General features: G+C 51.2%; 2 protein-coding genes across 4 annotated transcripts in view; one reads left to right on the forward strand and one right to left on the reverse strand.

Moving 5' to 3' along the window:
• Nucleotides 1-1768: 1768 nt before the first annotated feature.
• Nucleotides 1769-9738, reverse strand: LARP6 (La ribonucleoprotein 6, translational regulator). The gene is made up of 3 exons (XM_063314073.1): nucleotides 9534-9738; nucleotides 4562-4751; nucleotides 1769-3327 (listed from the first exon to the last, which is right to left on the reverse strand). Exons 1-3 carry the CDS (start codon nucleotides 9683-9685, stop codon nucleotides 2269-2271), a joined length of 1401 nt encoding a protein of 466 aa, XP_063170143.1. The 5' UTR covers nucleotides 9686-9738; the 3' UTR covers nucleotides 1769-2268.
• Nucleotides 9739-10954: 1216 nt separating this feature from the next.
• Nucleotides 10955-14475, forward strand: part of LRRC49 (leucine rich repeat containing 49) — a 28655-nt gene continuing 25134 nt past the window's right edge. Inside the window, exons 1-3 of one of the 3 annotated variants that reach the window (XM_063314057.1) lie at nucleotides 10955-11128; nucleotides 12255-12317; nucleotides 14240-14327. In XM_063314057.1, coding sequence (XP_063170127.1) covers nucleotides 11072-11128; nucleotides 12255-12317; nucleotides 14240-14327 — 208 coding nt within the window. In that variant the 5' untranslated portion in view covers nucleotides 10955-11071. Of the gene's footprint in view, nucleotides 11129-11148; nucleotides 11254-12254; nucleotides 12318-14239; nucleotides 14328-14475 lie in introns of those variants that run through there. The other 2 variants (XM_063314056.1, XM_063314055.1) reach the window with 2 other exon arrangements.

A 14475-nucleotide genomic window follows, 5' to 3' on the forward strand; every position in this document is an offset into this window, starting at 1 on the left:
ACCCCATTGTTAGCTCCCACAGCTGAAGAAGAGTTGATGGGCTTTGGATGGGCACAGCTAAAGCTGCCAATTTCCTTCTCTGAGTTAGCTGCAGATGGATGGTTTCTTCACAGAACGCAGCAAGTAGGCACTCACTGCCACTGGACGGGGGAACAATTCATTTGGACTGTTCAAAAAGGGGACGACCAACCCATGGACAATCCAGTACTGTGTTCTACTAGTTCTGATGGCCCTTTCCAACCTGCTTTATCATAACCAGCATGTCACAACAATTTAAGAAGGCAACCCCTCTCTTGCCCAGGTTTGCTGGCTTCCTAGATGTACTCCGTTGGCCAATTTATGACCCACAATGCACCGTTCACCAGACTCTTGCCTCAATCCCACCACCGGGGCTGCTCTTGGGAGCCTGTAGCTCCACATTCAGCTCATCTCACCAAACTAAGTTCGTATTGTGTAAAAAGAGCACAGTCTATAGTGTAACTCTAACCTGTAGCAGAACGCCATCTTGCACGCATCCCAGCCCTTGGTCAGCCCCAGGTTTGTGTATGTCTGTCCACTGCTATTAGCAATGATCTCACAATGGATTATACCTGGAGCTGCCTGGCCATTGTGGCACGAGATATTACCACCATGGGCTGGTGGTAATACCTCTGTCTCTAGTAAAGCACAAATTTCTGAAGAAGCTTAAATGATTGAAGGAACCTGAATGCCGCCATTCTCCTTCATGGTGTGCGTGTGTGTGTATCTTCAAGTCAGTGTTGATTCCTGGTAACTGCCTGGATTAGTCCCTGCAGTTTTCTTTGCAAGATTTTTGAAAGTGGTTGGCCCTTGTCTTCTTCTTCCTAGGGCTGAGAGAGAGGGACTGGCCCAAGGTCACCAGCCGGCTTTCATGCCTAAAGTGGGACTAGAACTCATGGTCTCCTGGCTTTTACAGGTAGTCCTCACTTAACAGCCATTTGTTTAGTGATGATTCGGACTTAAAACAGTGTTGAAAAAAATGACTTACGACCAGTTCTCACTTAGGACCATCACAGCGTCCCCACGGTCATGTGATCACGATTTGGACGCTTGGAAACCAGTTCTCATTTATGACTGTCGCAGTGTCCCGTGGTCACATGATTGCCATTTTTGACATTCCTGGCTGGCTTCTAGCAAGCAAAATCAATGGGGACGGCATGATTCACTTAATGACCACGTGGTTTGCTTAACTCCCGTTGTGACTTGCTTAATGACCGCCGCCACAAAAAGGTCATAAAATCGGGTTGATTCACTTAATGACTGCTTTGCTTAGCAACTGAAATTCTGGTCCCAATTGTGGTCATTAAGCGAGGACTACCTGCAGCCTGGTGCCTTCACCACCACACCAAACTCTCTCTCTCTCTTTCATCAAGTTCTTCTAAAAGTACAGTCTTGGCTGATTTGGGAAGCCAAGCAGGGTTGAGCCTTATTAGTATCTTCGGGCATCCTTGTTAGAATCCTAGAGCAGAAAAATTGGAAAAAAAATCCCAAGAAACTTAATAGCAAAGCGATCTACACTTTTGCTAAGAAAACTGCATGAACGTGTCCATGAGGTCACCAGGAGTCAGGCTCACAAGCAAGAAGCTCTTCCTTAAATAAAAGCATTCATCACCTGTGGATTTGGGATATTTTTTCCCCATGGCCAACCCTGCTAATTTTGTCTGTTTTTAAAGAAAACTGGTATTAACCACCACACAGCTCTCAACCCCAACCCGAGACTCTTGAGACTCTTCAATCCACCCAACTTGGAGACCGTTTTAAGCACGTGTGTTGTTTATTTTGTACCACCAAAAACGCCCTGCCTGGTTGGATACTAGGCTAGGAAGCGTCTTTCCAACCTTGGACAAAGCGCTGTCTCGGAAGCTCAAGGGTTCCTCAGAAGCAACGGAAGAGCGCAAAAGCAGAAGACTTCAACCTGCCCCTGGAGGCACAAACGCATCTCAGCTCACTGTCCTGACTAAATATATTCATGCTTGGCCGTTTTTCAAAACAGGCGTTGGCAAAACGAAAGTCTGGCCCGTCAAATGCTTGGCTACAGCTGGCGTTGAAAATAGCAATGATGGCGCAACTTCAAGGGCAGGCAGGAAGGCTTCAGACAACACCAGCGAAGCCACGAAGATACAAAGGCTTTTGTTAAAAAAAAAGAGGAGGACAACCCTTGGGCCAAGGGTTTCGAGGGCATTCCTCGTGCAAACAATTCATCGGTCGTTGGAAATGATGCGGCGCGTCCCTGCTGGATAAGAACACAGCTTACTCGTTGTTGGCGACCTTGTCCCTTCCGCGACGGTTATAAAACCCCTTCGTCCCATCAGCCGCCCTGGGCAAACGCAACACACCAACGGGCAGTCCGACCGGGTTGGTCGCTTTGGGGCTGGGCTCAGGGCTACCAACAGGCGTCTGCTCCCGCGCCAGAGTCCGGGCTTGCCGCCGGCGCTGGACCCAGGGGCTGCTTGAAGGAGTGGTGCTACTGTCTGAAGAGTAATCGGCACATCTTTTTGACATCTCTGGACTCGTGGTCAGAAACCCTTTGCCATCTTCTGCCAGCGGAGACGTCCTGGAAATTTTGCGTAGGGAAGAAGGGCTGCTCCAGGGACTGGACCTTGGAGATACGTTTGGGCTAAGGTGGTTGTTCGGAAAGGCCGAAGGACTTAATCTGTTGGAAGAGGTGCCTCTTCGCCCAGGCACGGGAGACGTTGGGTCACTCTCTTGATCGGAGGAGCTGTTGGCCGACACTTCTTCACCGACGTCCTGAAGCTCTTCAACTCTCTTATTCATTGATCGTGCCTTGCCTGGATCCTTGGCTGATGTGCCATGGCCCTTATCTTTGAGGACCTTCTTCTTTCCAGGCTTCATCCCAATGAGGATGACCTTCATGGCGGCCTTGTCCGTGATGCAGAAGGACTTGTGAGCTTTGATGGCAGCATCGATCTCCTCAAATTCTATGATGGCGCATTCTTTGGTCCCCACGGGGCTGTAACGGCTACTGAACTTCTTGATGTCCGGTGGAAGATCCCTCCCGGGCTTGAGAATACGGATGGACAAAATGACACCGAACTGGACAAAGGTCTTGAGGAGATGCTCCATGACCTTCTCTCGGACTGCGCCGTTCTCCTGTCCATCCAGAGGGCAGAGATCATGGGTTAGGGAGATGTCATAGACGAGAAGCATGTGGCTTGGGATGTTTTCACCCGGGAACACAGGAACAGGGGCATTTCGTCGAACCTTTCGGCCATCTTCATTCAGCTCCAGAAGGTCAGAATATTTCAGTGCGTAAGCTGTGGTTCTCCAGTCACGAGTCAGTTGTTTTATCTGGTAAGAAAAAGGAGAAGGTTGAGCAAAGGCCAGAACAATTCAACGATGCCATGCACCAGCATATAAAAAGACAGAAGTCAGAGCCCATGAAGAGAAGCAATTGTGGAGTCCCTGGTGCTCTCCGAGCTTGGTTGTCGGCTTGCAGACGTTTTGTTACCTGACTAGGTAACGTCATCTGTAATTAGTGCATCATCAGCAACCGTCATCAGGCACTGATGATATTACCAAGCCGGGTCATGAAACGTCTGCAAGGCCACAGCCAAGCTCGGGGAGCACCAAGGACTCCGTAGTTCAACTCTGAGCTACAGAGATTCTCTTCTATTAGAGCCAACCATGCTAGCAAATGAAGAGTAATTTACATTTATGTCACTTCAGCCTTCCCCATTTGGCACCCCCCCCCATATATGGGCGGGCCACAAGTTCCAGAGGTCCTAGACAGCAAGCAATGCTTGGTTTGGGACAATGCAGGAACCTAGCCACTGTAGTTTGGGAACCGTGCTTTATGGCTTATAATTTGCGTATCCAACCAACCAACTGTGCTGTAGTCAACAAACAATGCCTTAAAAAATGTAGCTCAGTAAAACAAGTTCAGCAAACCATGCTTAAGAGAGACTGTGGCTGAAATTAACCTCTAAAATCTAGGTGTTTGTCAGCCTTAGCTTATTTCATACAGCTGGCATGATAAAATTTGAGTAAGGAGCATTCTGTGTGTCACCTTCATCTCCTGGACCTAAAGTGAATAAATGCAGGTAGTCCTCGCTTAACGACCACAATTGGGACTGGAATTTTGGTTGGTAAGTGAAACGGTCATTAAGCGAATCTGACCTGATTTTATGACCTTTATTGCGGTGGTTAAGTGAATCACCATTGGCATTAAGTGAACCAAACGGGTGTTAAGCAAATCACGCAGCTCCCCATTGATTTTGCTTGCCTCACATCGGACGAGAAGGTCGAAAACGGTGATCATGAGATGCTGCAATGGTCATAAATGCAAACCAGTTGCCAAGCGCCCAAATTGTGATCACATGACCATGGGGATGCCATGACAGTCGTAAAAGTGAGGACTGGTCGCAAGTTGTTTTTTCCAGCGCTGTTGTAAGTCCAAACCACGACTAAATGAATGGTTGTTAAGCGAGGACTACCTGTAAAGGCATTTTGGAACACCCTTCTCCCCAGACCATGGGCAACAGAGCCGCTTTTGCTGATTGTGCCACGTTTCGCCAATACTTGCCTTTTTGAACGAGGTCAGCAGCTTCACACTGACGTACCCCACCTTGTTTCGTCGGATGTGCTTCAGGAGAAAAGCGTCTTTTGCAAGGTTGTCATCGGAGAAGTAATACTCTATCTGAGTCACCAGCTTCAGGATCAGTTCATGCTCCGGGGGCTTCCAGTCGGGGGCAGAATCATCACCGTCATTCTCACTGGCAAAAGGAAGAAAAATACGATCACGGTCCCTGAGGGCTGGGCATGATTTCCTAAGGGGAAAGAGTGCACCCCTGAATCCTGTAGGAGGCAGATGATTATCGCAAAGGTGCTTCACCCTGGCCCTTTTTAGCGCTGCTGAGACCTGTATACAGAGTCAGTTGGAAATGTCATCTGGATGGTGGCTTCGCATCTCCCCTAACTGATGAACTCTGCTCTCTGGGCAAAGGAGAATGGGGAGGCCTGAGAGAAGACCACGGGGCATCTCCTATTCAGAGCTATGTGAAACAAACCACAATGCAGGCCAGGATGCTAACTGGTGACAAGCAGGTCCCACTCATCAAAGCAGGGTTTCTCAACCAGGGATCCGTGGAACCCTCGGGTTCCGCGAGAGGTCCCTAGGGGTTCCCTGCAAGATCACAATTTATTTAAAAAATTATTTCAAATTCAGCAACTTCACATTAACGAGGTAAGTTTCAGTCTTTATTTTCAGTTTAAGAACAGTGTTATGCATATACACAGGCCTACCCAAATGCATATAATAATTTCTGGCCTGTATTGGTGCCTGAATGTGCAGGGGTTCCCCAAGGCCTGGGAAATATTTCAAGGGTTCCTCCAGGGTCAAAAGGTGGAGCAAGGCTGTTCTATATTATGGCCCCTGAGGTTATAATGTGTTTGTTTAATCGATTTATATAGCTGCCTCCTCGGCACACGACGTCATCAAAAGAATTAACGGTAATAATAAAAAAGCACATTGTGGCACAAAATAGCACAACACAATTTCCCAAAGCAGCATGCAGGCAAAAAAGGCTCAATCAGTGGATCACATCATTCCTAGCTCAACGCCCGTAGGGAAAAAAAACAGGTGGTGAACAGGTAAGAAAGCAATTTTCTTGGCAGCAAAATGGTAAAGAATCTGGCACCCAGCAAACCCTTTCAAGATACTTCTTGCACTCTTGCAAACAGGCAATAAATAATGATTTATTCAACGTGCATGCTGCCCGACTCTCAACGACTCAATGAATGCTCCCAAGATGGTTTTTGCACGCTTACCCACTAGCAGCACAACCTGCCCTCTCTTACATTCACACAACCATTGTTAAGATGTCGGTCATTCCCACCCTTGGAATTGCTGCAACGCCCTTGATCTTTGGGGAAAATGGAGTGAGCATTCACACAGTATGCTAAACCAGAATTGGGGTTTAACTTGGCCGATCTTGAAAAGATAAGGCAGATCAGACTCAGTTAGTAGGATGGGAGACCACGAGGAAATCTCCAGAACTGGCAGGTTTAAAAACAAAATCTGGGAAGAAGAGCAAAGCCTGTCCCTATGGTTCCCAAAGAAAATCATCGGACTGTGCTGAGTTCCACTTGAAGGCAACTTCTTTTAGCGGCTGTAATGTGAAAACCATCGTGTATGGCTTAAGGCTGAGTGTGACCCCAGCCGCTGTGGCTTACTCCACGACCAGGGTTAACCACGGAACTGCACTTAGTCCTTTCTGCCTTCAGAATGGAGCAAAGCCTTTTTCTTTACTTGGACAAAAAATTCCTTTGGCGGCTCTGGCTGGATTTTAATTCTTGATTTTTGACTTTCGCATTGAGTGCCGGACCATGAAGGGAGCAAATAATTAGCATCAAGCCAAAAGGAAGCCCTGGGGACACGTTCATCGTAACATTCACAGAAAATATTACACACGTTTGAGCGAGCAATCAATCAATCAATCAATCTATCAGTCAAAGCACGTGTCTGTGTGATTCCCATTTCCAAAAATCTGTTCCTTTCCACATTCCTTGAAAGTTGCTCAATGTGTTTGGATGTTCTGGGCTGCACTCACAGGCATGAAAACAGTCTGGATCATTCAGCGGGGCTTCAAGCCATGAGCCGGGGGAAAAAAAGAGACTATTTTAAAAAAAAAATCCAAATATTTTTGCTCTGGTCTCTTGGCATTCTGGCCTCCCAAATATTTTGGAGGATCCATGGCTGTATTTTGCAATGGACAATTCATCTAAAAAAGAAAAAGTGTGTATGGGGGGTGGAGTTTGCAAAGGGAAATGACCTGGGGAGGGAATTTAAGGAAGTCAACAAGGAAAAGGAGAGAACTGAACTTCAGAGCACTGGGCATCGTTTCTAGGTGCCCTCCAGATAGGAACCTACAGCTGTTATAATCCAGCTGATTATAACAGCTGTAGGTTCCTATCTGGAGGGCACCTAGAAACATCCATGCTAGCTGAGAGTCATGGTCGTCAGAATCTGGAGGCTAACTGGTCAGCCACACTGCCACCTTCTCCAAGGTCGGAGTATAGTGTTTCCCAACCTTGGCAACTTTAAGATGGGTGGACTTCAACTCCCAGAATTCCCCAGCCAGCTTTGCCAAGGTTGGGAAACACTGTTCTAAGCGATGAGGCAAGGAAGGTTCCCTGGCTGAGGCCGCCTGGGGGGGAGGGGGTAAATCCTTGGCCCCCACCCTGGAAAAGGGCTGTCCCAGCCGAAAGACCCTGCAGCCCCTCAGAGGAGGCTGCCAAATGGAAGGGAGATTTGGTGGACAGCCACAGGGTTCGTTTTAAAGGAGGGAAATGCCCACAGAGGCCCTTTTTGGGGGACTCAATTCCCTCCCCCACAGAATAAAATGTCAGAGGAGCAGCTGCCTTAGACGGAGGGGAGAGGGGGCTGTTTACCCAGGAAAGCTTTGATGGGAACCAGATGAGGGGCACGAGGGGCCGGGCGGGCACGGCTCCTCCCCAGCATCCGATTACAGATGCTCTTCTGGAGCAGAAGGACCTCCCCGCCAACCAAGTGCCAAGTCAGCAGGAGATCCCCTTCCCGGCATCGCTCCCCGCTCCATTCCCAAGGATGGGGGGGGGGGGGCGATAGGGCCTGCCTTCCTGGCTGCTTGCCAAGGATGACTTTATAGCATCTCGCCCAGGCCAGGGAGGAGGGATGCAAAGAAGGTTGGTGCAACATCCGGCCGCTTTTGCAGCAGCCGGGGAACGGCGGGCTCTCGCTGGCTGGGCCTTGGCAGAGGGTGCCAACGTGGGCTTTTCCATGGGATTTGGGAGGGGAGAGCCCACGGGGTGAGGCGGCCCACCCCCCTCCTTCTCAGAGGCCTCCTTCCTCCGCCCAGGCCAAAAAGATGCTCTCCAATTCTTCCAGGGGCAGCTTTTAAGCAACCCAGTCGAGGTTGTAAAATTGCAAAAAGGGATTTTCCAGCAGGAAAGGGAACTGGATGCTGGCTGCAATGAAAATCCACACGCCCCCCCCCCCCCGCTTGCAAAGAGGTCACGAAGAATCAGGTGGCTTTGTTTTCCTGCCACCAACATGGCTTCTCAGGAGCTGCTCAGGTCGCCCCCCTGGAGAAAACGCCCCCCCCACCCCATTTCCTACTGGGAGTTAGAAGCAGCTCTTTTGGGAGAAAAGATGCAGCCAACATCATTCCACCTGGACGGGTAGGTCCTGCCGATTTCCAAAGAGCAGGGAAGCGTCAGTGTTTCAGCCCGGATCCCATCCGGTCCCTCCTTTGCTTGCCCACGGCAAAGGCCGGTTTGCTGCCTGCTGATGCCCACCTCCAGCCAAAGCTTGGACTTTTCCAGTAGGGGGGAAAAAAATCACTGCCCGTTTTTTTTTTCCTTTGCAAAAACTATCCAGGCAATTTTCTTTGCAGGCAGGAACGGAAAGAAAATCTTAGAGACGGCCTGATTTCACCTCCGTCTTGTTGCAAAAATCTTGCAACGGCTTGAAAGATGGGGTCTCTGATCTTGTCTTTCACAGCGTTTCTCAACCTTGGCCACTTTACGATGTGTGGACTTCAAGTCCCAGAATTCCCCAGCCAGCCTTACATGCTTCTCCATGTGGTCTGTTGAACAACCATATGGCACGGCTTGGCGTGACCTTTTTCTCTGTGTTTTAAAAAATGTACCCTCCATCGTGATTTCCTGGTGGTCTCCCATCCGAGCACTAATCAAGCCTGACCTGAGTGAGCTTTCGGAAATCAGGCCGGATGAAGCTGGAGGTACCCCCAGCTGGGAAAGCCTTCAGGAAGCTTCTTCTCATGTTGGGAAAAGGGTGTTTAACAACAAACTGGGATAGTCCAAGTTTGTCAGTTGGGGCTGTTGCTAAGACAGCTCCCTGCGAGGGAGACCTTCCCCCTGTTCAGATCTGACGCCCCAGCAGAGAAACAACCTCCCTGCAGGGCTTGAAAAATGCCCAGACCAGGTGCCAAGGCCAGAGCGTGGGGCACAAAGCAGCTTTAATCCAGGAGGAGTTCAAAAGCTGGTCTGAACGGGTGCCAGAACGCGGGGAACGATCCCCTGGGCATTTTTATGGGCAGGATACGCTTGGTGACTTCTCCTGCAAACCCCTCCTGGCAAACACGGGAGGACCCTCGCCCTGCAGCCCTTCAGGGACAACAGGGCACCGCCCACGGATGCCCGCAACCCCTCTTCCTCCTGGGGGGGCCACGGAGGCAATGCTCGACCCTGGCTTTCAGGGGTCCATCTTCTCCCCTCTTTTCAGCAGCTCCCCCCCTCCTTGCATGCACGTGCGGCGGGGGGGGGGCTCTTCGCCCCCCCGGGAAGGAATCCGCAGGGTCCCCCCTTATTCCGGGTCCAACCTCGCCAGGCGCGCAGGCCGGGCTGCGGAGCGGGCGGGGCTCCCCGCTTCCTGGGACTCCCCTCTGCCCGGTCGGGCAGCCCCGAGGCGGGGGAGAGTCCCGGGGCTTTGCGAGAGCAAGGCGCTGGTCCTGGGGGTCTCGGACCGCCGCGGGCAGGAGGGGTGGGCGCCCTACCTGGACTTCTCCCCGCCGCCGCCGCCGCCCCGCCCGGAATCGTCTTCGCTGCAGCTGCCGCCGCCCGGCGGCGTCGAGCACGGCCGGCGCTCCTCGTCCTCGTCCTCCGGCTTGGCCACCCGGATCTGCACGGGCGCAGCCGGCTCCGCCATGCCCTCCGGCCGCGGCACTGCTGCGGTTCTCCGCCCGCCGAGCCGGGCGGCGCCTCCGGCCCGGCTGCTGCCCGCCCCCGCCCCCGCCCCCGCCCCCGCCGCGCTCCGCCTCCGCGCGGCTCGGGCTGGGGGCGGCGGACGAGCGGAGGGGCGGCCGGCGCAGCCAGCGGCGGGGACTGGCACGGCCGCGGGGGCGCCGCGCTTGGCGGTTGGCTTGGCAAAGCGCGCCCGCGCGCCAGGGGAGGCTCGGCCCGGGCTTTGCGCCCTCCGCAGCGAGCGGAGCCGAGCCGAGCCATGCTCAGCGCGTCGTGTGAACGCGGTCTCAACAGAGCGCGGCTCACACCGAGCGAGTCCGTGGCGGAGCGGGAACGCCGGGCATGGTGGGTGGCTTTGCACCTTCCGCAGAGAGCAGAGCCCAGCCGTGCTTAGCACGTCGTGTGAACTCGGCCTCGCGCAAGGCGAACCGGTGGTTCAGAGTGCGATTCCGCTCACGGCTTCGTGTGAACGCCGTGAACTGTGGCTGGCTTAGCAAAGCATGCCCGCGCGCCAGGGGAACCTCGGCCCGGGCTTTGCGCCCTCCGCAGCGAGCGGAGCCCAGCCCGGCCGTGCTCGGGATGTCGTGTGATCTCGGCCTCGCGCAAAAACCCCGGAGTGTGGCTCAACTCACGGCTGCGTGGGAAAGCCGTGGACAGGGGTCGGCGTAGCGCGCCCGCGCGCCAGGGGAGGCTCGGCCCGGGCTTTGCGCCCTCCGCAGCGAGCGGAGCCCAGCCGTGCTCAGCGCGTCGTGTGAACGCGGTCTCAACAGAGCGCGGCCACTCCAGACGAATCCGCGGCGGAGCGTGGACGGCGCGCGCTGCGCTCGGCGTGCCCCAGACTCGGTCCGGGTCGCGCTCCGCAGGACGTGCGAACTCGGCCGGGCGCAACTTCAACCACGCAGCTGAGCTGACCGCGCTGCAGCTACACGCCGGGCCGGCCATTGTGACTTCCGCGGCCAGCGGAGGGAAGAGCGGGGCCGGGTCGCCCTGGGCCGGCTGCAAGGCTCGTCCTCGCGCGCGCGCGCGCGCCCGCCGCTCTCCCCCCGGGCGTGCCGACTGAAGGCGCGCTCCCCCTCTCCCCCTTGCAACGGCAACGTCCGGTTCACTTAGGACAGCGGGGGGCGCCGGTCCGCTCCTCCCCGCACCGGCCGCCCGTTCGGAACCCGAAGCGCCTGTCGGCGCCTCAGGCCCGCATCCCCTTTGGGCTGGCTCTAGTTGCGGCTCTCGGAAGCGCTACCCGGAAGCGGGCGTTGCCGCGGCAACCGCGCGGCGGCTTCCGGGCGGAGCGCGCGAGCGGCGGTGGCGACTTCCGCGCTTTGTTGCGGCGGCGGCGGCGGCGGGGGCGGTTGCCATGGTGCCCAGCAAGTGCCGGACCGCCGGGCCGGGGAGGCCGGGGCACACCGTCTCGGTAAGCGGGGGGCTGAGGAGGGGTCCCGCGGGGTCGCCTGGCCTGGGGACTACAGCTCCCATGGACCGCAGCCGGGGGAGTGGAGCATGGGGGCTGTAGTCCTTCCCCTGCTGGGGAAGGCAACTGTGAGTAGCTTCCCCCACGTCCTCCTTTTCGTCCCTTTTTTTGAAAAAAAAAATTAAAATACTTTTTACTTTTTTACTTTTAATTTTTTTTAACTTTCAATTTTGATTTTTTAAATTTTAAATTTCAATTTTTAAAATTACTTTCTATTTTTTTAAATTTAACATTCTGACATTCTAAAATTTGTTTTTTCAATTTCAGGGTTGATTTTTTTAATTTTAATCTTTCACTTTTTGCTGTTACGGTTTGATTCTTCTGTCGCGTTGCTTTGGGTGTTTAACTTTGCGCCCCGCTCGGAGTCCCTGTAGGTGAGATGGGCAGCTGTATGAATTTACCAAATAATATTTTTTTTGGTATTATATTTTTGTATTGCTGTAGATTGGATTTATTTATTTAGATTATTTTTCTAAAAAATATATTTATTTATTTAGCCCATTGGAGTCCAGCAGCTAACAAATTGAAATTAATTAATTAATTAATTAATTAAGAAAAGATACTCAACACAGTAAAAATCTGTTTTTCCCCTTCTCTCCCTCCCTCTCTGCTGTCTTGTTCCCAGGCTTGGGGTTAGTGTTATTTTTTCGGGGGTAGGGCTGCTGTGTTCTGTTTTATTGTAGTTGTTTGTTTTCAGTCCAGTCTGTCCTGTTTTGATTTGTTTCAACTATCCATTGGACTTTGTAAGCTGCCCAGAGTTTGCAACCGTGTGGGCGGCTGTAACAAATTTAATGAAATAAATCAAATAATGCATCTCCTGGATGTCCCTCTGAGATTTTGCGTGCAAGTTTTCTTGTGGTTTGCACACACGGATGGGGTTGCTCTGGGTTTTCAAAAGGCCACAAGAATTAAAAACACCTCTTTTTACCGAAGCATTATTCAAGCAACCCTTTTCACCCTGTTTTTCTTGTCCTTAAACTGATGCTGAGATAAAATGCTCTTTTTCCACTTCTCCTTCTCAGTGTGAGATTCTTCTCGGATGTGATTAATTCTCGTTTCCAATTTGCAGGCCAACAATTACGGAGTTCAGCTCGTCCTCCAAAGTACGTCGGCAGCGGAAAGAACCAGATCTGTGAGACTTGAATTTTTATTATAACAATTTAGAGAACCCAGAGGTCCCGAGCAGAAGTTGTGTAGTGAATTTGATGTTTTGTGATGTCTTCTGATGTTGGTGCGTAGCTGTCCTGTCTTTGCTCTTTTCATTGTTAAGCTTCTTGCGTGTCGTATTTGTGGAGAGCACATTTGACAACTACCAAGCCCGTTTGCTCGCATGCTGGAATTAGTAAAGCTGTTCTAAACAGGAAAGCAGTAGCAGTGTTCGATCCTATTTTGTATATAATATATACAAAACCTCAGGAACAGTTTTGCAAAACACTTGAAGCGCTGGACCCCCCATTTATCGCTTTTTGCCATCAGCATGTGGAATGTGCCTTCTGCCTCGTCTGTACATGACAGTATTATTGTCACGCTGTAATATTTGCTGGACGGAATGTGTGAATATCAAGAAAGTAGCAGATGATAGTCACAGACCACCTTAAGCGTTTTTTGATAGGAGAGCAGCAGAGGGTTTTGATGAAAAAGTACAAATTATTGGTGCAACAGAGACCCGTGAGAATAACTGGACTTTTGGCCTTTGGTTATTTTAGCCACTGATTGTACTGGGCACTCTATACTAAATCCGGGGACCCTCTCAGGCTGTGAGTAATGGGTACATTCTGCCCTGAATAATATATATCCTGCATCGTATATTGCCTAATGCAGTATTTCTCAACCTTGGCAACTTTACAAGGTGTTGACTTCAGCTCCCAGAATTCCCCAGCCAGGGAGTTGAAGTTCCGGCATCTTAAAGTTGCCAAGGTTGAGAAACATTGGCCTAATGTAAAGAATACACAATTTTGTACATGAAACGAGGCAATATGATAGTATTACTTTGATATAGATCATACAAAATTACATTGTACTAGAAAAAAACTAGAATTCTCTTTGAAATATGCCTCTGGGACTGTTCGCTGATAAAACTCTGCCTTAACCGCCTCTCCATTCCAGTCACCTTTCCAAGACAACGTTCTTAACAGTCCTGTGTGCCGCTACATGCCCTTGGTGCTTACTGAAAGCCTGGCTGAACCACACTGGAGCAGCCATTTTGGGACCTTCTGCGCCTGCGTGCCAAAGAGCCTGCTGCCCACGTTGCGGCCCGCTGCAAAGAAGCGTTGAGCGCCTCCTGTTGAGGCGTGATCTTCAGATGCTCCTTCAACCCAACCTGAGGTGGTCCTGCTCAACGTGTTGGTGTCACTCAACTAGACAGGGCCTAAAAGTTCAGAGTGCCTGCCTGCCTTTCTAAAAAAGAAGCCAGCTGGTTGGAGAGGACAGAGCTAAAAATACTCAAAAGCAAACCCCGATGGATTTTTGTGAGCCACGCTGATATAACTTGATTAATTAACAAACGGTGGCGCCCTTCACTGGCTAACATGCATTTATTTCTCTGTCCCAAATTGTCCAAGGACCTTGTAGGCACAGGGATACCCTGTTCTGTAGAGGAGGGAATGTACAGTGTAAATATGGTTGCACACATGGGGTCAGTGGTTCGCCCATGGCGTGTGCATTTTTCATATTTCCTCATTGTGTAGCTCATTTTAATGGCCTCATGCAGCACTGATAGTCTCCTCCGCTTCTGAGAAGTAATGTCAGTGGCTGCAATTCTTCATATCCCAAATCATTGTCGGCAGGAATTCTTAGATGACCATGATATCCAATGGAGCTGTTGTGTGCAGGTCCAAAGGTCCGTCTGGAACTCGTTTGGCAACGCAATCCTATTGTAGCACGTCCTGCTGAGGTCAATGGACGTAGTTGGGGTGAGACATGTACTGCCGCTGACCACCACTCTTAAAATCCTTGTGTTTTGTAATCTCAGTGTTTCTTGGGTGAACCCACGTTCTTTTTGTTTTCTGTCTCAGAAGCATAATGGCATTTTCCTTGTAACGTTTTGTATTTCAGCTTGAACTCAGGTTGCAGAAAGAACAGCCGTATCTTCACAGCCGGTTCTTGCAGCACGATCTCGAAAAAAACCATTCTGGAAAACTAGGTACTCTTGGGAAGGTCACTGTAAAAATCAAGATTGCTAACCAGGGACATAAGAGACATGTTTGTATTTAAAAACCAGAAGCCCGGTATGAGTGTTTATAACAGATTGAGGAATGCCAGTATGTATTTTCTAGATACACCTCATCATT

This window comes from Candoia aspera, chromosome 13 (assembly GCF_035149785.1).
Source record: "Candoia aspera isolate rCanAsp1 chromosome 13, rCanAsp1.hap2, whole genome shotgun sequence".
Taxonomy (NCBI): domain Eukaryota; kingdom Metazoa; phylum Chordata; class Lepidosauria; order Squamata; family Boidae; genus Candoia; species Candoia aspera.